Here is a 23,064-nt window from a genome sequence, read left to right on the forward strand (position 1 = left end):
TATTCTGAATATATAAGAAAGAGCCGCGGACTGTGGACTTGTCTTTGAAGCTGCCTTTTGTGTGCCGACTGGTAGAATATCAAAGGCAGAGGCTAAACTCATTACAGAGCCTGGGAAACCCGGGTGCACAGCTCCAGGGAATAAAGTGAGGTCATAAGGGAACGATAAGGAAGAGAGGAACAAGCATGGTAAAGTTGTTGGAGAGTTGTGAGGTGGAAGGCTTTCTTCACTGTCAGATGCAATGAGGATGTGCATGCGAGGCCAAGAAGGCCTTGCTTGTGTTTAGTGCCTTTTTAATTTTAGTTTAGAGTTTACTAGTCTAATGCAGCACACAATTCTAAAAACTGGAGCCACCGAGTATACTCAGTTGGGGTTTTTACACTAAATTTCCCCTTAGCAGCTCATAAACCTTTGCATAATGGTTTGCCACACTTCCCATGCACACACTGACTGTCCAGGTGGGCTGTGGGCTTTCTGTTGAGACCCCTTCCTATATCTGTTTTGCCTTATAATTCCACCACTGGCCACAGACACTGTAAGAAGCATCCTTGATTACAGGTGGAGTGCTCTCAGCACATGGCCCGCCTCATTTAGATGGCAGTTTAGAAGTTGAACCATTAGCAAGCCTTGGAGAAGGCTGTCCTCCCAAGACTGGAGGGAATGACAATGCCCAGCAAAGGGTAAGCGGACTGAGCATGGCCAACACATGGCCAAGTCCTCTGAGCATCTCTGGACCAGCATTGCTCTGAATCTCCATCTATCCATGGAGATGAGCGTACAAGCCACTTTAGAACTTGCATTAAAATTTGACACTGTCATGTATGAGCACGCACTTGTTTCTCTAATAATTTGCTTTTATTTTACAAAATGACCTGTGATGAATTAGGAAAAAACTCAAGACAACTGGAAAGAATGGCTAATAGGTTCGGGAATGCAAGTGGAGAAGAAAAACAACTTCTAACATTTTATAGTACTGTAAGGTAACTATAGTTAACAGTTAACTGTGCACTTCAAAACAGGTAGTAGAGTGGCTGGAGAGAAGGCTCAGCAGGTAAGAGCACTGGCTGCCTTCCCAGAGGAAAAGACTCAGTTGCCAACACCTACACGGTGGCACACAACCATCTGTAACTCCAGTACATGGGATCTAACACCCTCTTCTGACTCTGTGGGCATCGCATGCACAGACATGCACTCAGGCAAAACACTCAAAAGATTTAAAAAGCTAGAATGCTGAATGTTTCCAACACAAAGAAATGATGTTTGATATAGATATGCTACCAGGAGCTGATCATGAAACATCACACATGTACTGAAATGTTATATATTGTATCTTATACATGTAATTAATTTTTAATGACAGATTTATATCATGTAAAAGCTAACCTCCTAAAGTTTTCATAAAGAACTACAGTGACCAATCTAGCCATCTCACTTGGTATAAGCATGTCACATGACTGCAGGGGGCCAGAGGGATAGCTAGACAGGTAACAGTGCTTGCCACCAAGCCTGACAATCTGAGCTCAATCATTGGGACCCACAGGGTGGAAAGAGAAAACAGACTCTAGCAAGTGTGTCTCTAGCACCCACACACTCACAAACCAATACACAAAATGTTTAAAAAGATATATTAAAAAAAAACTGCAAAGTACACCAAGACAATTCAATAGGGAAAGTCTCCTTTTCAAGATGTGGAGCAGAACCACCAGATGCCACAGGACACAGGACTTGAGCATGAGTCTCAAACCAGGTTCAAAGATCCACTTAAGATGAACCAACCAAACATGTAAGTATAAGAACTAAAACTATACAACTCTCAGAAGGCAGGCATGCACCATTTCCCCAGATGAGACAATGGATTCTAAGCTACAACACTCAAACAATGAGTAATGAAGAACAAAGAAACCAGACTTCACCAATTCAAATGCTTCTGCGGGTGATAGAGACAGCTCAGCACTCAGCATCAGCCTGATGGTCCCTGGGAACCCGCATGGTGGAAGGACAGAACTAATTCCCATGAGCCGTCCCCTTAATAATAAATGTCTCTTTCAAAGAAATCCATTAGCTGCATGTGTATGTGGGTAGTCACACTCTAGGGGAAAAGAGATGGGGCAAACCAGAAGGGACTTGCATGTATGTCATACACCTACCGGGTAAGTGGCTATTTGCATAAAACCTCATACAACTTAGTAATAAAAAGACAGCCCAATTTACAAACGAGCATGCCAGCCAGGCATGGTGACCCACATCTGTATTCAGGAGCTTTCAAGGCTGAGGCAAGAGTGGTTCAAGATCAGCCTGGCTTATACAATGCCGCCCTGTCTCAGAAGAACAAAATACAACAAAATGACACTTTTACACAAAACCTTGTATATCACTATCCATTCCAATGGCATTCCTAACAGTCAAACATAGAAACAGCCCCGGTGTGCAGCCACTGCAAACAAAACCCGGGCTAGCCCACCAAAGGGGTACTGTGAATTATGAACTTAGACAGCCCTTGAGAACATGAAGAGGGCGGACACGAAGGGTCACACAATATGAGTCCATTTATCTGAATGTCTAGATTAGGCAAATCCACAGCAGAGCATCCGCTGGTGGTGGCCGGGGCTGAAGGGAGTGAGGGGCTGAGCATGGGGTCCACAGGGCTTCTTTGAAGGTGATAAGACATTTCATGAAACAAAGCATATTAGGTGTGCACTCTAAACATAACATAACTGGACTGTGTAGTTTAAACGGGTCAGTTTAATGCTATGTGAATTATATCTCAATAAAGGCACAACTTGAAGAGGAAGAGGAGGAGGAGGAGGAGTAATAGTAGCAGCAGTAGTGAGGCCAGTGATGGTTCAGTGGGTAAAAAGCACCTGCTGCTAAGCCGGACAACTTGAAGTTAGTCCCTGTGGACCCACAGGATGCAAGGAGAGAACTAACTACAGGAAGTTATCCTTTGACTCTCATAGGTTCCAGTGCGTGCATTCGTGCAAAAGCCTTTAGCTGAAACCTTCCTCTCCAATTCTATTAGAGGCTGTAAGGCAAAGCTGAAGTGAGAGGGGAGGACTTGGCTTGTGAGCACACAATCAAAGGTGCAGGCGCAGCAGCAGCAGCAGCAGCAGCAAAGGCCGTTCAGAAAATCAGGAAAGCCACTTCAACTCCTTGGCCTTTCCCCTTAAGGTTACAGACAGTAGGGACCCAGCCCAGGGGAGGAGGGGAGACCTTTCTCACCAAAGATAAACTCTTCACACCTAGCCTGAAGGGCTTTGAAGGGAGGAAGCCTCTCCGCAGGGGTGTTGGCAAGAAAGTGAATGCTAATCAATTGCTGAAAAGAACTACAAATTACTTTTAACACCCACCACCCCGGGGAGAGCTACAGAAGGATAACCTGAGGGTCAATGCCCAAGAATCATCGCTTTTGTCATGTAAATGACCTGCTCCAGATGTCCCGCACCTGGAGGAAGATAAGGAGCAGGTGAGCCTGCCACCTGCTCACTCAGGCAGTGGGTGACAGTGTCATGACAGTGTTCAGACTCCTGACAGCGTTTAGACACGTTTCTCAGGTTAGGGAAGAACAAGTCCCCAAACTGAGGCCCCAAATTGTGGGGGTGGGGAGGAGCTGGCTCAAAGTTCAACTCCTAACCTGAGGGAGTTGGTCCGGGGAAAAGGAGCGATTGCTGGCTCCAGGTAGAGATCTTGTTCTCGGGAACAGGCAGTGGCTAGAGTTTTAAAGTCCTCCCCTCCCAAGTTTCAGCCTTGATCCCAGGCCAACTCCAAACCAGCCAGGGAAGGGGTGGGGCGCAGGCTATGGCCTGGCACTGCAAACACACTGGGCAGCAGAAGGCAAGAACAAGGCAGGCAGCTCCCAGGGCTGGCCCCTGCCCTACCCCTCTGCCTGTGGACTTTAGCTATGGACCCAGACTCCAGCCCTGAGGTCAGGGAGCCAGATCGGTAGATACCAGCTCCCCCACCCAGTTCCTCCAAGACTGCCCAGCAGCAGAACTCAGAGTAAATCACTGACTGAATTAGGCCCATACTCTTTATCAGCATTAAAAAAAAGAGCTCCCAACTAGGATCCACTTCCACTTAGCTTTAGAGTTGAGACAAAATCAGGTGGTGTGGACTTAAGCTAAAGAGAATTTTAAGAAGGAAAAAGTTAGAATCTAGATTAAGGGGCACTTTAACAAAAACAAACAAAAAAATCTGAGCAAAACAAAACCCAGGCCCAGTGGTACAGCGCTACACCTGTACCCAGCCACTTGAAAAGCTTGAGATAAGGAAAAAAAGATCACAAATTCAAGTCATACCTGGGCTACAGAGGGAGTCTGGGACGGGCAACTTAGAAAGACCTGGGAGGCTAAGAAGGTGGTCTGTGGTCTGTGATACGGCAAAATGTCTTCCACAAAGATGCCACAGACCCCAGCAGCACTTAGTAGGCTCTGCAGAGTCACAAGTGACTACAGTCACACTCTTTTTATTTTATCTTATGTGTCTTGTCTGAGTACCACATGCATGCAGGTGCCTGAGGACTCCAGGCGTAAGTCAGATCCCTTGGAAATGGAGTTACAGGTGTTCAGTTGGGAGCCGCCACACGGTGCTGCAAACCCAAGTCCGCTATAAAAGCAGCCAGTGCTTGTGACCACTGAGCCATCTCTCTCCAGCCCCCTTCGACTCCGGCTATCGGGACACTTATGTTTTAAATGACTCAAAAATCAGAGAAGGGCTAGCATGATTCAGTACCACAGTGCATGCTTAGCTCTGCTGAGACCCCGTTTCTCCAGTACCACGAGAGCTGAGGAGAGGGAAGGAGGAAGTGTGACAACGCAGTAACACCTGAGGAGGTGGATGGAAATATCTTCACAGTCTTCCTCTCTGGAAACTATGAAATTATGTCAAAACTGCACAGTCTTAAAAATAGGAAAGTTAGCAGTTGACCCCTAAAGGCTTTCCAGCCTCCGAAATGAAATTACCTTTTTTTTTTTTTTTTTTTTTTTTTGCAAACACAAAAGCCAGGACTAAACCAGAGGTCAAAGCTGAAAGCTGTCAATGACAAAGGGCTCTAAATCTCAGGGCTCTTCAACAGTCCCCACCCACCAGGCCCCCAGTCTTCCTCACAGGAGGACTGACTCATGAGCTACCTAGTTAGGGATTGAGAAATAAAGAGGGCAAGGTCACGTAGAGGTTGAGCAGTCCCCGCTGGCTGTAAGACCCCTTCCCTCCACACAGGGTAGCAACCACTCCCCTTCTGGCACTCTAAGGGTGTGCTGGAGGCTTCGCCCACAAGCAAAGAAGCTCTAACTACAACATCCAGGCCCATATGGAGCAGGCTCACAGCTTAGAATGCTAAGCAGCAGTCCAGGCGCACTGAGCTCAAAGCCCTCATTAACTCAAGAAACATCTGGGTCGCTTTACTAGGGAGCTGCCTCAATAGCTCTAAGGTCAGAAGGGGAGAAAAATCAAAACCACAACTGCAGGCTCAAAAGATAAATTAGTATCAATGAGAACAATATCTAGTCACAGAGAAACCCCTGATCTTATAAGGACTTTTGCAAAATAAGGAGAAAAACTGGTTTCAATCCAAGAAGGTCTGGAGTAAACCACAGTAGGAAAAAATGAATCACCAGAAATAAAGGCCGGAGGAGCCAGTCAGAACAAATGACAGTGGCTTTGATACACGGATTTGTGATGGTCCAACCCAGCACACCTTGGGCAAGACCGGTTATTTAACAAGGAGATGCGAAAGGGTGCCACAAACCTAGGATTCTAGACCCTGAGAGGCTGGACCAAGGGGATCACCAGGAGTTTCAGGCCTGCCTGGGCCACACAGTGAATCTGAGGCTGCTCTAGGCCAGGCCACAATAGTCTGTCTTTAAAAGAGTTAAAACGAATATAATCACCAACAGTGAGTTTTGAAATTTTTAAATATATAAATTGATAATATTTTAGGAGAGTTTTTAGATTAGAAATATTGGAAGTATCAGAGAAAACACCTGCCAAAGAATTACATCCATTTAGTTAACTCATTTTTCTCTTATTAAATTTTCCCAGATATCTTGAGATAAGTACCTGCCTTCTCCACATGCATAGATAGGGACCACAGGGACTCAGACTAGCCTATTAGTCAAGTCACCTGGGCAGACATGAGACTTGGTCTCATAGCCTGGTGTCTCCAGGAAACAGCTCAGAAGCAACTTACAACATGCCCCTGAGGAGGCTCCGACCATTAGCCAGATGTGGACATTTCTGGCCTCCCTGCTACCTATGTAAAATGCAGTCCAAAAGCCAGCAGCAATAGCTCCTCTCAGAGCAGCAATGTCTCCCCTCAGAGCATTGCAGAACCCCAAGCCCAAAGCCGGGGCTCAACCAGAAAATGCACCAAGAACCCAAGATTGCCTGGATGAACATAACACTGTCAGAAGCCTGTCAGACCCCTACTTACCCATCTGCCCTTTAATTCCTATCAGTTTCTTAAAGCGGTCGCCATTCTGTTCTGCCAGCCACAACCAAGAGCTGGGGGTGGGGAAACAACTGATGGAGCTAGGATCACATGACCATAATTTCAAAGTTTAGCAGAGCAGGGGCTGACAAGAGGGCTCAACATATAAAACCCGACTGCTGCTAAACCAGAGGAACTGAGTTTGATCCTTGGGACCGACACCGTGGAAGGAGACTTCCAGACATTGTCCTCTGACACAGATGCCCATACAGAGATATTTAAAATTTTGTTTTAACAAAGTTTGGTAGAATAAACAAAGCCAAACTCTTACTGAAAAAATGTTTCTATTATTTCCTGAGTTAAAGCATTGATACCAACAATATATGAAGGTCTCTTATTAGTAAAATCCTCACAAGATAAAAAGGAATAACATATTCTCAGAGAAAAATAAGTATGTCCCAACTAAAAAACAAATCAGACATTTTATATCATTTTATGATAATTAGAAAATAGTGTATACAGCCAGGTAATAGTGGTGCACACCTTTAATCCCAGCACTTGGGAAGCAGGCGGATTTCTGAGTTCGAGGCCAGCCTGGTCTACAAAGTGAGTTCCAGGACAGCCAGGGCTATACAGAGAAACCCTGTCTCGAAAAACCAAAAAAAAAAAAAAAAAAAAAAAAAAAAAGAGGAGGAGGAAGAAGAAGAGGAAGAGGAGAAGGAGGAGGAAGAGAGAAAGAACAGTGTATAAAGTAAACATGTATGATAATGGGATAAAAATTCAATAAAGACATTAAAATGAAAAATTGTTCTAGAAAAAACAAAATACTATTAAGTTACTAATAGAAAAAAATTATAATACCTTTCTGCTTACTGGACTTTCCTTATCTGCAATGAACTTAAAAACTTTTTTATTCCCCAAGACAGGGTTTCCCCGTGTAGCCCTGATTGTTCTGGAACTCACTTGTAGTCCAGGCTGGCTCCCAATTCAGAGAGATCCACCTTCCTCTTGACTCCTGAGTGCTGAGATCAAAGGTGTGCACCAACACTGCCCATCAATGTATTTACACACACACACACACACACACACACACACATACACACACACACATACACACACACACCAGCAAAAATCTTCCAACTATTTCCAGAGTGTGGTGGGATCTGAAGTCCAGCAGCTTTCCTCTCCCCTGTATGAGCACGAGTGTTTTAGAAGTAAACACATTTAAAGGTTTCTAGTCCACGCCAGCAGAGTCCCTTAGTTAACGCATACCCAGACAACCTGCTTCTCAGACTCCCAAGGGCATAGGAATCGCCAACAATGGGGTTCACATGTATGACAAGGAGGGGATGATTCAACCTGAACTACCTCTGAGAAGCCCCCTTCTATAGTCCAATAGTGAGCACAGATGAGGGGAAAGCCCGGCTGGCGAGGAGCTTGGTAAACATGGCTCTCATAGGCTGGCTCATAGGGCAGCAGGCTTTACCAGTCAGAGATCCAGGCCTCTGCATGTGTGTGTGTGTGTGCATGCATGCATGTGCGTGAATGTATCATGAACCCCAATCCCTTAAAACCAAGCTTCATCCTATGGGTAAGCCTTATCCTGGGCGGTCCAGCACCACAGTGCCTCTGTCCGAATGCTTTTCTGCTCTGAGAGAATGCATTTGGATCACCTCCACAGGTTCACAGAGGTCCATCTGTTAGTTTCAGCTCTGCACCTCCAGGAGGCAGTTCCTCTAGGGCTAGCAGGGACACAGCAGTGACTGCAGGAGAGGCCTCTGTCTGCCCTGGGAGGCCTGGCACTCAGTGTCTTGCCCACTCAGATGGGCAAAGGAAGATGAATCAAGAGGCTCAGAACAGTGCTCCCACTTCCTTCCCCAAACCCCAACATTCCTGGGTACACTCCTGCCTCAACTGTTCCCAAGGATTTACAATAGATGAGCCACGGAGCCAGCAAAGCTTTTGTATCTCTGCTGCCCTGCTGGAGAGGTGAGTGACCAGGATGACGGGGCCATCCCAGACACGGTTAAAGTGCCGTGTCCAGAAACAAGAAACAGCCCTGATGGAGGGACAGAGGACACCTCATGCACACACATCACGACGAGGCAGACATCTTGACCCCCTGCTTCACAACCCCGGAAGCTCCCCATACATCTAAGCCTGTGGGCTGTATGGAGCCCTCAGGAGATGAGGGGTCCCTTGCTCAGGAATGCTAGGTGAGGAAGATATCTTCATCATTGCCTTAGCTCTTGGGGCAGCAGTCACCAAGATTCGATCTGGAGGACTAGGCAAGGGCGTGGGACAGAGTGGCACACCGGTGCACCATATCAAGAAACTGTGCCCTTCCAGACTGGCAAGATTACTCAGTTGGGTAAAAGCACTTGCTGCCAAGTCTGACGATCTGATTTCAATCCCCAGGACCCAAGTCATAGAGGGAAAGAACCAACCTGTCAGGCTGTCCTCTGACCTCCTCCACAAACCAGCCCACATGCTCACACAACACATCAAAGAGGAAAAACAAATGCCTTTCATTCCACAGCTCCCAATGGAAGCTTGAAATACAATGGCCATGGGAAAGTCTAGCATGCTGACAGGCAGAAAACTCGGCCTCAGAACCATCTGGGGGCGGGGGCAGGGGGAGACACAGACTCTAGACCAGAACAGTAGAAAGCAAGATGCTACCCTGGGCACACAGCTGTGGAGCACACCTCACCAGTAGCCTCCCAAGCTCTGCTTCCTGCCCTGATGAATTCTCTGAGGGGAGGATTTGTTCTGCGATACCTTTACGAATCTGGGAACGGAGAGCACAGGTCTCGTCAGATTAGTACTTACCAGGGTGAGAGACAAGGAGGTTACTGGTCATTATGGGTAATTATGAGATATAGACTCCTCCCTAAAACCTCCTGTGGGAAAATGGCCCAGGATCCCCCTCTTTTTCCTGCAGAGACAGGGAGGGTGCTCCATCTGTTATCCAGATCCCGCCTCCAGGCCTGGGGCCAGAGCTGCCTCAGGCTCCATTCCTGGCCTTGGCCCAGACAACATACTTTGAAGATGTGAAGCTCACTGTCTTCTCTCACCAATTTGATCCCACAAGCATTTATTAAAAGCATTTACTGCATGCTAGGCTCTGTGCCAGGTGCTGGGGAACTGAAACGGATGGGTACCCTACCACAAGGAAGCTAGATCCAAGCACTAGTGTTGCCATGGAGGGACAGGAACACACCACGGACAGCTGAGAAAAAAAACAGGCATCACCAGTGTGCCTTCAGCAATGGGCTAAAAAGCACAGCAGCTGGGACTGGGACTGGGACAGGGAAGATGGCTCAACAGGGAAGAGTGTTTGCTGTGTGAGTAGGAGGCCTATGTTTAACTCCCAAGCACCCACACAGGGAAGCTAGGTGTGGCCAGGTGCCTCTCACCGCTGCTGGGGGGGTGCTGAGACAGGAGATACCGGCTGGGGCTTGCTGCCTACCACCCTGTTCTGTGTCAAGGAAGTGAGAACATCACAGCAGGGTAGCTGACAGCCTCTACACACACACACACACACACACACACACACACACAGCAACAAAAGGCCAATAGTGGCTAAGGGTGTAGGTTAATTGTATAGAGTCTGCCTGGAATGGGTGAGGTTTCAAGTCCAATCACTAGCAATATAGAATTGTGGAAAGCAATGGGGGTGGGGGAGCCACATTCACAACAGCAATGGTGACAAAGAACATGTAACAGACACAAGAAAATGTTAAAGCTTTGGTTAAAAATGCTAAGGAAGAAAGATTCACTCCCCAGGCCTAGTGGCACATGCATTTAATCCCAGCACTTGGGAGGCAAGGCCAGGCCAGCCTGCTCTACGGAGTGAGACTGGTCTCAGAAGGAGGCGGGCTGCACATCCATCTCTGGAGAGGAACCAACACAAAGCCACCCATCCCCCCCCCAACCTCTAAGTCCTCTGTGATTCTAACTGAACACACCCAATACTCTTGACAGATTGACAAGTTTTCACAAGCTTATTTGGAGGAAGAAATGAAAACAGTAACAAAAAAGAACCAAAAAAAAAAAAAAAAAAAAAGGACACACGTAAATACATTGTTAATGTGTGCTCATGTAGGTGGAGGCCATGAAGAGGGTGTGAGATCACAGGAACTTAAACGGTTGTGAGCTGCCATGTGGGTGCTGGGAACTAAACTCAGGAAGAGAAGTAGGTATTCCCAACTGTCAGCCATCTCTCCAGCCACGGAAAGATTTTTAAAGACCAAAATCTTGAATAAAAACCAGGTAATTAAAATGATAGAACAAACAGAATCAAGAGAAAACTGCAAGTCCCTAGAATGGCAAAAAGTATCTGCAACAGTCCGCAGAGCTATAAACTGCTGAACACTGCAGACTGCTAGATCAGGGGGTCTCTGGGTTTAATCCTTGCTTCATACCATACATAAAAATAAGCTTCACTTTAGAAATTATGGAAATCTAAAATGAAACTGTAAAGGCTTCACAGGTTACATCTTCACATGAGACAAAAGAGTAACACACACACACACACACACACACACACACACACCCTTTCGGCTGGGGGTCGGGGCAGAAGAATTGAGGAACGCTATAGCACATGCTTAGGGTGTACAGGGCCTTAGGTTCAATCTCCACCACTGATGCACAAAAACCTGTGTGTTTGTAAAAATGTGTGCCAGAAATTAATATCAGTAATTTGAATTTTGCAGAACAATAGAAATTAAAAGCACATACTGTGTGCCGCGTGCAATGCTGAGGATAGATGCAAAATAACTCACATTTTTAAGGCATTCAAGTTCTCTTTTAATAAAAAAGATCACTTGGGTCTGGCAGTGGTGGTGGTGGGAGACAGGCAGGCAGCTCTCCGAGTTCCAGGCCAGCCTGGTCTACAGAGGCTACAGAGAAACCCTGTCTTGGAAAACAAACCATTTGATTCTCCTTTACATTTTCCTGCGCTAACTGTATGTATGATGTGCTTGCATGGCGGTGCACATGTGCTGCAGCGTGAAGTAGAGAACTTTCAGGAGTTAGCTGTTTCCACCCCGAATTCTAAGGATCAAAACTCAGGCCACAAGGCTTCAGCAGCAAGACATTTTGCCTGCTGAGCCATTCTGCTGGCCCTCTGGATACCTCTGTAAGGATAACTTGGTAATATCCCCTAAAATGTTATTTTAGGTTGGGTGCACACTTTAGCCCTGGCAGAGGCAGGTGGATCTCTGAGCTCAAGGCCAGCCTGGTCTATAGAGTATATTCCTGGCCAACCATTGCTGCACAGAGATATCCTCTCTCAAAAAATAAAAGCCATTTTAATGATTTTTAATCTACATAGCTGGGCAAAAATATACATATACAAATACACTGGTTAATATATAAATAAATTAAAAGTCAGTCATCATTAATAAATTTATTGCCATTTAAAAATTGGAAATGTGAACACCCACCAATGGGAAAAAAGTTAAATTATATAAATTTGTACTATTAGAAACTCCATGGCCATTTTTGTTGTTACTTTGTAGAGAGAGCCTCTTACTGTGCAGCTGAGCCTGGCCTTAATTCTTCTTCCTTGCCTCGGCCTCCTAAGAGCTAGGATTACAGGTGTGGGTTGCCATGGCTACTTTCCGCAGAAAAGGCTAAAGTAGATACACTGACATAGGAAAGTATCCTTCACACATTTAGTAAGTAAATGGGGATGGCCTAGGGGGAAAGTATGGATTGTGATTTAGTGTTTAGTTGTTGCACAGAACAGAAAGACCGGTTATATAGTGTCATACTGTTTGATGTCTTTAAATAGAGATGTACTATTTTAAAGGTTTAGAAATAAATATCCTGGCAGAGTGGCGAACACCTTTAATCCCAGCACTCAGGAAGCACAGGTAGGCAGATCTCCGTGAGTTCAAGGTCAGCCTGCTCTGCATACTGAGTTCCAAGACATCCAGAACCACGTAAAGAAACCCTGGCCCCTCGCCCTGTCAAAGCTAAAAATGGGGCTGGAGAGATTGCTCGGTAGTTGAGTATTTGTTGCTCTTGAAGAACTAGATCCCGTCCCCACTATCCACACAGTGCCTCACAACTATCTAGAGCTCCCGAGGACTCAGTGCCCTCCTCTGACCAGGCATATATGTGGTACATGTTCATACATTTAGGCAAAACACTCATGTACATAAAACAAATTTAAACAAACAAACAAAAAAAAAGAAATGCAGAGCATGAAAAAGTCGCAGCACAGAGGAAATGTAATACAGCTAACTGCATGTACGTTATGGAAATACTTTCAAAATGGATCACTGACAGAAAAATACATGGTAAATGTTTTACACCAACAGGCATAGGACAAAGAAAAGCCAGAAAGCTAACACCTGTCTCTCAAGAAAAGATACCAAGCCATATGGCTTTATGACATCTTTTCAAATCCTAAAAGAATTATTTCAGCTGTATTACTTAAAATTGTACCAGTGCATAAAAAAACCTCCCAGTCCACTGTATGAAGTTACTGTTATCCTACCGACAGCTAACAATGCAATCACAAAAGCTGCCAGTGGATCTCACAATGTAAGCAAAATCAGACACTGTTAACATGACGTAAGTCATCTGACTGTTAAAAAAAAACAAAAAACAAAACCCATCTAATGGGGAAAAAAAATGAATGAAGCAGACGAGAGCACGTCTTTCATGGGACATAAAGAATCCTATGATCCTAAGAACCCAATAATCCACAACACCCTGCCTAAAGTCAAAATACCAGCCAGTCACATTAAAGTGCAAAGGGAACAAGTATCACTAAAGAGAAAGATGTGCTCAAGCCAGGAAGTACCTAGCAAATACACTTAACACAGCGTTCCCAGCTCCAGCCATCATGAAGGGAACATCAGCCTATGGCTCAGGCTCCTGGACTGATTTAACTGGGCTACCTGGCCTGCTCCAGACTCGCCACGAGAACTAACAGACAGAACTAGAATCTGCCCACAGGCTCACCTCATGACCTGGTGACTAGTTGTCATCCAGGATGAAGAGTTAACAACACAACACAGCTCCATTTTCAACCACACCACACTGGGACATGGGTCAGAGGAGGAGGTCTGAATACGAAATGATAGCTAACTGCTGTACTGTGAGGTTACCACCAAATTCCCTCCCCTGCCATCTTCTAGCTTTTCAAAAGAATAGTCTATTATTGGTATAATCTTAACAAATAGAATAAAGGGGAAAAAAAAAAGGACAAAGGCCTTTTAACTCAAAATTGGACCTTAAACTCCCAGGTGGAAAAGGAACTAGAGGAGCTAAGATGGTCACACAGGGTAGGAACTTACACGGTCTCCTGCCCTGTGCCCTTTCACAGGCACACCTACCTATGCCAGAGTAGGTGTTTAAAGGTATTCCTGGCAGAAGCCACACTAAAAGCTTTCAGGCCCCAAGCCAGCACATATTGCCACAATGGCACACCCTGACTTTGCCCAAGTGCCATAGATACTCTTGAGCTCTTCCAACAGGGCAAGAGTCATTTCCAGGGCCAGATGTTGATTACATAGGTAGGTTTGTGAGAAATTAGCACACTGTATATAACATGCTTTCCTCCCTGCCTGTCAAAAGCCTAAAAATCAAAAGGCCATGCCTGCCTATAGCCATGGCACTCTGGAGGCAGAAACGGGGAATCCATAGGACAAGCTGGCTGCTGAGGAGCCAGACCAGCAAGCTCTAGGTTCCAGAGAGGGGCTCCAACTCAGAAGGCAGAGACAGACTGAATCCAAGCGAAGTGAACCTTCATCCCCTGTATACACATTTGCACATGCACAAACGAGCGCACACATACACACTAAGAAATAAAAGATTTTAAAAAGTAAAGGCTGAGATGAGGAAACCCCACGTCTGTGACCTCACAGCGTCCTTCTGAACACCAGCACTTTAACCATCAGTCTCCAGGGACGATCTGATCTTAACTTCCCAGATGCTCATCATTTGGGTGCAGCCCACAGGTTTGAGGCAAGCTGATGAGGCAACTACTCAGCCTCAACCGCACATTCTAACCGCCTAGAGCGCCTAGAGCAGCACTGGGCCCGCTCTACTCCACACACAGGGCATCATGGCCCCTGGAGCCTGAACACCAACATTCCCTCTTTGAAAAGCTGCTCAGATAATTCTAACATGAGCAGGGTCTAAGAGCTGCTAAACTAGTTAGACCAGAGGGACTGGCTGCTATAGACTCTCAAGACAAGCTAAAGCAAGGCCCTGCCTGCCTGTCGTGATGGAAGCTGGGGTGGGAGGGAATAGGGATGGCGTGTTCTGACATTCACCCACCTCCTCTCCATATCCCACTTCCTCAGAATTCATTCAGAGACCTAGTGGAGAGCAAAGGTTTCATTCTAATATATTCTCTCATATATATATATACACACACACACACACACACATACATATATATATACACACATATATATACACCCACATATACACATATATATATGTGTGTGCTTGCGCACGCATGTGCATGTACTCCTGGGGCACGCAAATACAGAACCCACAAGTTTTTCTAAATAACTTTCGGGCCCATGAAGTTGGACACAGAACTCTGGGTTCTGGCTCTTAGCCAGTGAGTTCAGACTGGACTCCCTGCCAGGAAGCCCTAAGACACACGCCACTGCAACCACACAACCCCACAGCTAAGCCCTAACTACTACCCAGGGCCCCGATGATGCCTCTGGAAGCCCACAGCTGGAAAACAGGAAACCAGTGAAAAACAACACAAGGAAGGCCACAGGGCAGAGGAAGCAGAGAGTTCAGCCATGGGAGAAAACAAGGAACAAGGCCAGTGAGGAGGTGACCCCACATGTCTTGCCTGCACAGACCTTCCAGCAGGATTATCTGGGGCCCCATGCCACCCTCATCTTCTGTCCACCTCAGTCTAAAATAGGAACCCATACCTGTAAGTTTGGCCCAACACGTGCTTATTGTGGCCAGCAGCCCCATGGTACTCTCCCTAGATGATTCTGACCTATGAAACCCCAGCACGCATGTCACACAGCATGCTCAGACTAGGGAAAGAGCCATGCTTAAAGCACACAGTGGGAACAAGGGCAGACTGAGGCCCTAAAGATCATCCTAGTATTGAGAGAGAGAAAAAAAATCGGATAGAGAAATGCAGAGAAAACCAGGTGGGCAGCGCTTGGACAGGTTGACGGAGGAAACCACACCTACGCTGAGCAAGCGACTGACTGATTAGAGCACTCCAGAGATCATTGGGTTGGAAATGTTGCAGGCCTAGAGCTAATTTATCTTGAGCTCTCCTAGCCCCTAAATAGCCATGTACTTGAACACCTATGTAGCCGAATAACCTGTGACTAGTAGGCAAATTATTTTGAAATATAAGAATACAACAGCTTCTATCAACCCGCAAACCCAAGAATGTAATCAGATAGCATCCGAGACCTACAGCAGAGATTTTTCCCACTTCACTGCAGTCTGCCCGCTGTTCTCACCAGTGCATCTATTTGTAAGGTGTTTTGATTTATAGCTTTGTTTGTCTTCTTAAAAAATAAAAACAAAAAATAAACCACCACCTGCAAAACTGTATATATCAGTTACAATACTGCACCACAGAGTTTGGAATAATCTAACCCTGTGCTCCTGGGCCACAGTCACTCATATCTGGCTCCGGAAAACACTGTGGCTTAGGCCCTTTAATGCTGCATTTTATTTTATTCTGATGGGAATATCTCCAGCCCCACCACTAAACCATTCTCCTAGAGCTTGGGGGACAGAACAACAACTCACATTTTGAATATCTAGTCTCCACTTCTCTCCAGGACCGGGAGGTGGGAGTCAGAAGGAACCCTCTGCACCCCAGCTCAACCTGGGCAAGCCAGCAGAGACAGTGGTCTGAGGGGTACGCTCAAGGGGAAACATAGCTGAGGAGTCAGTTTGCAGATTCAGAGCAGGTTGTCCACTCACAGCCCTTCTCGGGGCCTCTGCCTGCCTGCCTGACAGGTGTCTCCTGCCTCCCTGCTTATCCCCATCAGTAGAGCAGCTGGCAGAGTCTTAGATGGAACCTCTCTGAGGGACAGGAAGGTAGATGACAGAACAGTCCCTTTAGTCAATTGCCTGTTAAGCAAGACTGGGAACAAAGCTTGCAGGCCAGAAAAATGACCTGGGACTTGCTAGGCTAAGTATTCTACATTTTCTTTTTTGAGAGAACACAGTGGGTGCTGCAGAGGGGAGAGAGAAGCAGAAGCCAGTCCGCAGGGCAGAGCTGGGGAATTCTCTGATAGGGATGAGCTACAAACCTTTCAATGCCTTTGTTTCCATGCAGAGCCCATGAGGTCAGGATTACTCATGAGGACGCATGGGGGCGGGGCGCAGAAATCCAATTACTTAAGCACCAAGGGCACAAGAGTTCCTGGCCAGACACACAACCAGGATCTGCTTAGACCCTAATCCTCCTACACTTGGCACGTTGGCCCCTTAAGTAATATTTCTGCAGCAGACAGTTTAGGCCTGTTCTCTAGGCAGCTAAGATAAAAAAAAAAAATCACATTTTTACATTCATGTTTAACAATGCAAACAAACAAAAAAGCTGGAGAGCCTCAGCTGGAGAAAGTAGGAGCCAAAACCCTTCAATTAAAGCCACCCAGATGACAGGGGTGTCCACCCTTACAGAAGTCACACTATAAGGTCAGCCCCTCAGAGGAAAGGGCTACACCTGTAGGTTAGGATCACCGTATGGAGGCCTGAAGATAAAGGTTAGTGGTAGAACACTTGCCTAGCAAGTCCCAGGTTCAATCCTCAGCTCCTCCAGAAATAAACATTTTTAAAATCCTAAATGAAAGAACAGCCTGGTGGAACAGGGCTATAACCCTAGCTACTCAGGAGACTAAGAAAAGATCCCAAATTCAAGGCCTGCTGAGCTGCACAATGCATTAAAAAGCCTGGGCAAAAAGAGGACTGAGCACATTACAGTAGGCAACTGTTGTGTGGCATGTGTGAGGTCCCGAGCGCACACACCCATCAGGGGCTCCTGTGGTTCAGATACCATCAGATTTCCGAGCAGGCAGAGGGATCCTTGTCTACAGAAGCTGAGGGACAGGTCAAACCTTCTGGCTGGAGACTCTCTCTAACAAACAGCAGGGGGAGGAAGAGTGGAGGGGCAGTGTCTAGAAAGGGGATGGAAGCCTGCAAAGCAAGAGCCCTACTCGGGGGGGGGGGGGGGGGGGGGGGGCAGAGGCAAGTTCAAAAGCGGTGCTGTCCACGGTCTGACCCGGTCCAGCATCACATACTCATCAGTTACAGGATGTCCAAGAGCAAGAGTGTGGAAACTGCCCTTCGGGTGCGCAGGATGCTTTGAATGGTACCCAACACCAGAGGCACACCGTACACGATGTTAGCCAACTGTACAAAGTGGGACTGAGTCTTGGAACTTTAAAAAGAGAGAGAGGGGGAGAAGAGAAGAGGAGAGGAGAGGAGAGGAGAGGAGAGGAGAGGAGAGGAGAGGAGAGGAGAGGAGAGGAGAGGAGAGGAGAGGAGAGGAGAGCGCGATCTGGTCTGTTTCTAGATTTAGTTTGGGAAAAACTAACTTTGGAAGGCAAGCCCTCTGCTGTAGAGGAAACCATGGCGATGGGCTCTAAAGTGACTCTTCATAGTCAGTGGCAGGGCCCGTGAGTTAAGAACTCAGCTACTTGTTGCTTCCTCTTTTACAGCCAGTGAAGCAGTGACTGTCTGTAAGACCCAAACTTTTTTTTTTTTTTTAAAAAGATAGTCCAGGCTAGCTTCAAACTAGCTATATAGTCAAAGATAATCTTGAACTCCTGGTCCACTTCCAAATGTTGAGAGATTATAGGCACACACCAATATATCTAGTGGAATGCTTACAAGGTGAGCTTTTTTTCTTTGGGGCAGTATTGGAGATGGAGGCCATGGTAAATACTCTTCAACTAAGTCACATCCCCAGAAGCCAAGCTTTTCCAGACAGGGTCTTACTACGCAGCCCTGCCTTCCTGGACTAGGCTGGCCTCTACTCCAGAGACCCACCTGTGTGTGCCTCCTGTGTGCCAGGATTAAAGGTGGGCACCACCATGGCCAGGAGACTCACTCTTGATAAACTAATGTTCAAGTTCACGTGAACAGCATGGTATTTTATGCAGCCTTCTCAGGATCTCAAATCAACACTTTCTATCCAACACCAAGCTCCCTTTCTACCGTATCTATCCATTTCAGAACACAAGACCCTAACCCATTACCAGATCCTAGAAGCACTGAGCTTTGAAACAAGGCTGGAGTGTTGATTTTTAAAAGTCCCCCGAGGTTCAAAAAGCCCAAAAGTAAGCCTGACACAAAGGAGTGCCCATGGATGAGAGGTTCTGTCTGTGATGTGTGCAAGTTCATTTGATCTCAGTGGAGATCAAAGCTATGAACTGCATAACAATACCGGCAATGTTGGTTTCCCTACTTTGAACTGAAGTAATTTAGTTCACAACTTAATGTCTAATGGTTTTGTAAGGTTAATAGTAACTTCTATTCTCTTATGTTGTACTTAGTACAGGAGATGTGAATGCTCAGGACAGAGACAGAGAATGGGAGATAGAGCAGGTGACAATGGGGACAGAGCCCTGGTCAGCACTCCAAGCCACGGGTTCTACACATGCAACCACTCCTGTTGTCTGCCCAGACCTCCTAAATTGACCCAAGAGTAAACCACCTCCCCTCTCAGAGGCTGGGAACAGGGGGTCCTGCTGACAACCAGATGTCTGGGTGTGGGAGAAAATGAGGCCAGAAGCCCAAGAGGCCAGGAATGGAAAAGAGGAAAAGAGTATTATTGGGAGACCCAAAAGTAAAGCCAAAACAAAGCCTCTGCCATACTCCCAGCCCAGACCCCCCAGTCAGCCAAACCACTTGCCACAGCCTCCAGAGTATGGGAGGGAACTTGGCAAGACCACAAAGCCCATTTCTAGCAGAAACGTCCATCTGCAGCTAGAAGCAGTTGAGCACCCAAGGTGCCCCCCTCCTCACTGGACTACTCTTCCGGGACCCAGCAAGAGGGTTTGCAGAGCCATCAATGGTGGTCCCAGAATGCAGCCCCAAGTCCCTGCACTGTGATGGACAGAAGGCTCCTATTTCAGCTAACGCTATTTTGCCACAGCCCCTCCTCTTCTCCAACTTTCATTCAAAAATGACTGGGGTCACCAAAGCGGCAGAGCGGAGGGAGAGCTCTGTGATCAGCTCCAGCCCCTGCCAAGCACGGAAAGCACTCTCCATTCTCCAACTCAAATCTGCTATCCTCTGGATTGGTTTCTTTTCTGATAGGCCCACCTGTCTTCAACTTTGTTGCTGCTTATAAATTACTGAAGAGAGGAGGGGCTCCTTGGCTCTCCCAAAGAGCTCAAGGACAGGCGGAAAGGAACAACCAAGAGTATGCAGAGTCAAAAGGAACAGATTCTCAACAGGACATTTTTGGGGTGGTCAAAAGGAGAGATAGAAGACAAAGATCCTGGGCCCAGTACCAAAATAGTTTCCAGATATCCTTAGCCAGTGGAGTGATGCTCCCATGAGGCAGAGTGTGGGAGCTCTCACACTGGGCACTGTATTCTGTGCAGGCAGCTGAGGGGACTTATGCTATGGCATATTCCCTGGGATATATCATGGGTAAACGACATGAAGCACAATGTACAGTAAACCGACAACTTGCATTCACCAAGCTCAGCTTTGTGGCTGTGCCAGGACTGTGCACACCCACGCATCAGAATAGTCCTGGCAGCACTTAGCACACAAGGAGACATGCATTATTTCTTCTGGCTGTGGGACACCATTCACCCTTGGGGCTTACCCCTCCCATACCCATCCTGTGGGAACCTGCACATACACACACACACTTGTACACATACTCCCTTTATCCTGACCACAGGAGAAGCTGTTTTACCATGGCCTGATAGAGTGGGCAAAACTCTGTTGCCACAACAGGCCAGCTGAGAAAATCCAATGTGCGGAGAAGACAAAGCCTCTTAAGCTTGAGAGGAAGCTATGGCTCTCAGGCAGGTAAGTCAATATAAGTAGATCCATGCTGGGGGCAAAACGAATGAAGCTCCTGAGAACAGCTCACGCCGGGAGACCTAGCCTAGCGAGGGCTTTCTCTGGATTTCCCCAACACTAGGGCCAAGGTATGGGGTACATCCCAGGGTAGCACAACAGGTGGCAGAAAGAGAGAGAATGCTAGTGGAGTAGAAAGAAGCAGGTTTGCTGTGGAGAGCCATCACCAGAGGGCAGGCGGGCAGCCAGGCAGCTTGAGAGAATAAGCAGACAACGAAGTAGGTACAGAAGGCGGGGGCTTCCCTGTCTCCCTAAGCCCATGTGTCCCTATCCTTTTGTCTGTCTTTCAGAGTTGAGGGACAGAAGAGGCTGCCTCATAATCCTAACATCTCCAGCGCCCACAACCTGGAACAGCATACCAGGCGGGCGACTACAACTCCCCCAGCCAGCAGTGGGTGGCCAAAGGAAGCGGAGGTGGGAAACTGGATTCTGGCTCCCAAGAGGGTAAGCGAGCCAATATGAGCTCACAGTTCTCTCAGCACGCACGCACAAACAGTATCACCAATGCTTCTACTAGCCTGGGGTCCCCCACAGTTCCTTCCCAGATGACTACCAACAACTCCCAGCCTCACCAAGGCATGCCAGCTCCCCCAGAGAGCCATCACTGGGCTCTTCCTTCCTAAGAAGCTGTTTCAGAAGCAAAATCCACCACCTTCAAGGCTTTGCTTGGGAAGAGGCCAGGGAATAACCCTGGCCTTCATATCCACCTTGTAAGTTAGCCCGGGAACCCCTGACACACAGGAGGAAGCAGAACCCCACCCCGCCGGTGTCACCACACAGACAGCAAGGTGGCAGAGTGCCATTTCCAGCACCCCCTCAGTGCTTCCCACAGCTTTCCCAGGAAGCAGGAGGTAGATCGGCAGGAAAGACTAGGGGCATGCAGGGACACTCACAGCTCGCCCACCTGCTACCTAAGCAACCAGGCTCAGGGCTTCCTCTGTGCAAGGCAGAGCCCCACCAGGCCTGGCCTGCCCACCTGTCACCACACTCATCCCAACCTTTGCTCTTTAGAGGCAGCTGAGGTGTTCTTTTCTGTCCCAGTCCCCCTCTCCTCCCCTCCCCAACCTCCTGGGCCAGAGGCTACTGCTGAGTAATTCCAAACTTAGAGTGAGCCCCTGGCCCTGTAAACCCGGGCAAACTAGAAGGAACCTACTGAGCGGGACCTGGCTAACCTAGGCAGATTAGTCATAGATTCTTGATCAGATTCTCCCCAGACTCTTCATTCTCCTCTCCCCAAAACCTACACCACCCTCTGAAAAACCCACCTGGAATGGCTCAAAGCCCCTTTCTCTGCTTCCCTCACACCAGGGAACACTGCCTTCCCAGTCTCCCAGACACCAAGTGGCACAGAATAACAGCAGACACCCGCTGGCTTCCCAGCCATGATGTTGCATCAGCCCCCACCCTACCCAAAATATCCTCACCCCCACCACCTCCTCTCCTCTCTTCAGCCATCTCCATGGTGACAGCAGCATGACTAATGACACCCTATCAGCTTCAGACTCAGGAGTGCAATTCTCCCTCCCCCTTACTGTCTTTCACCCCCACTTCCCCGAGACAACGCACCCCGGGGATTTCTGCAGATTGGAAGCAAACCAACAGTGCCAGGGCCATTCTCCAGAGATTTCCAGAGGCAGGGGTGGGAAGTGGGTTGTACGTCTTTAAAACACACACACACACACACACACACACACACACACACACACACACGCACATGCGCACACACGCACAGCGCACACATATACATACAGTTCAACAAACCAAACGCCAAACCCCAACTGCACCCAAACCATCCAGCTGAGAAAGCAAAACGAATCCAAACAAAACCCACACAGGCCTGAGAATTCATTGGCCGCCCACACTCGCGCCGCCCCTCCCCCTCAGCTGCTGCTACACACACAGTGGGAGATTAAGGGATCACCAGAGGAGACCCTTTATTTTTATCCAATCCAGTCAAACACTTCACCCCCACCGTGCAAGCCCACGTATACACACACGCACACATACACACACGCACACATACACAAGGGCAAGCGCGCACGCACTCACGTACACACACACACACACACACAAACACGCAGGGTACCTTGACAGTCGCCCCTTGTGCCCAGGGCCCCGTTCCTTCACGAGCATTTATTTCCACCTGCAAAAGAAGCCAAAGACACTGGTGAGGCAGGCCGGTAGCAGGCAAGGAGCAGAGCAGTCCAGCACAGGCCCCAGCACACTGGAGGGGAAGGGCCCGGAGAAGAAAGGCTGGACGGGACCATCTTCCTGCTCCAGCTGCCTCCCCAGCACTGTTGGGCCCCTGCGCCTTCCAGTGTTTTGTTTTCCTGCTTCGGTTCTCCGGCCTCTGGAGATCCCCGGGACCCGCTCGCGGCCTGCACACGGCCTCCCCTCCCTTCCAGGCCCAGCGCTCTACCTCGGCCGGCCTCCACTACTGCATCGGCCGCCGCCGGGCCTCCCATTATCCCCGCCGAGGGAGCGCACCGAGGGAGGCACTGCAGAGGCGGCGGCCAGCTGCCGGCTGCTCCCGCCCCGCCAGGCTGGTGTGCAAGGGGGCGGCG

General features: G+C 47.9%; 1 protein-coding gene across 7 annotated transcripts in view; it reads right to left on the reverse strand.

Annotated features, from left to right (window-relative positions):
- Tet3 (tet methylcytosine dioxygenase 3) overlaps positions 1-23,064 on the reverse strand; it is a 94,836-nt gene that overhangs the window by 56,258 nt on the left and 15,514 nt on the right. For 4 of the 7 annotated variants that reach the window (XM_006505776.4, XM_006505775.4, NM_001347313.1 and 1 more), the window contains one exon: positions 22,587-22,643. The exons of 2 other annotated variants lie outside the window; for them this stretch is intronic. In XM_006505776.4, the coding sequence (XP_006505839.1) occupies positions 22,587-22,643 (57 nt within the window). Of the gene's footprint in view, positions 1-22,586; positions 22,644-22,919; positions 23,049-23,064 lie in introns of those variants that run through there. One more of the 7 variants, NM_183138.2, reaches the window with a different exon arrangement.

Source organism: Mus musculus, chromosome 6, assembly GCF_000001635.26.
Source record: "Mus musculus strain C57BL/6J chromosome 6, GRCm38.p6 C57BL/6J".
In the NCBI taxonomy this organism is placed as follows: Eukaryota; Metazoa; Chordata; class Mammalia; order Rodentia; family Muridae; genus Mus; species Mus musculus.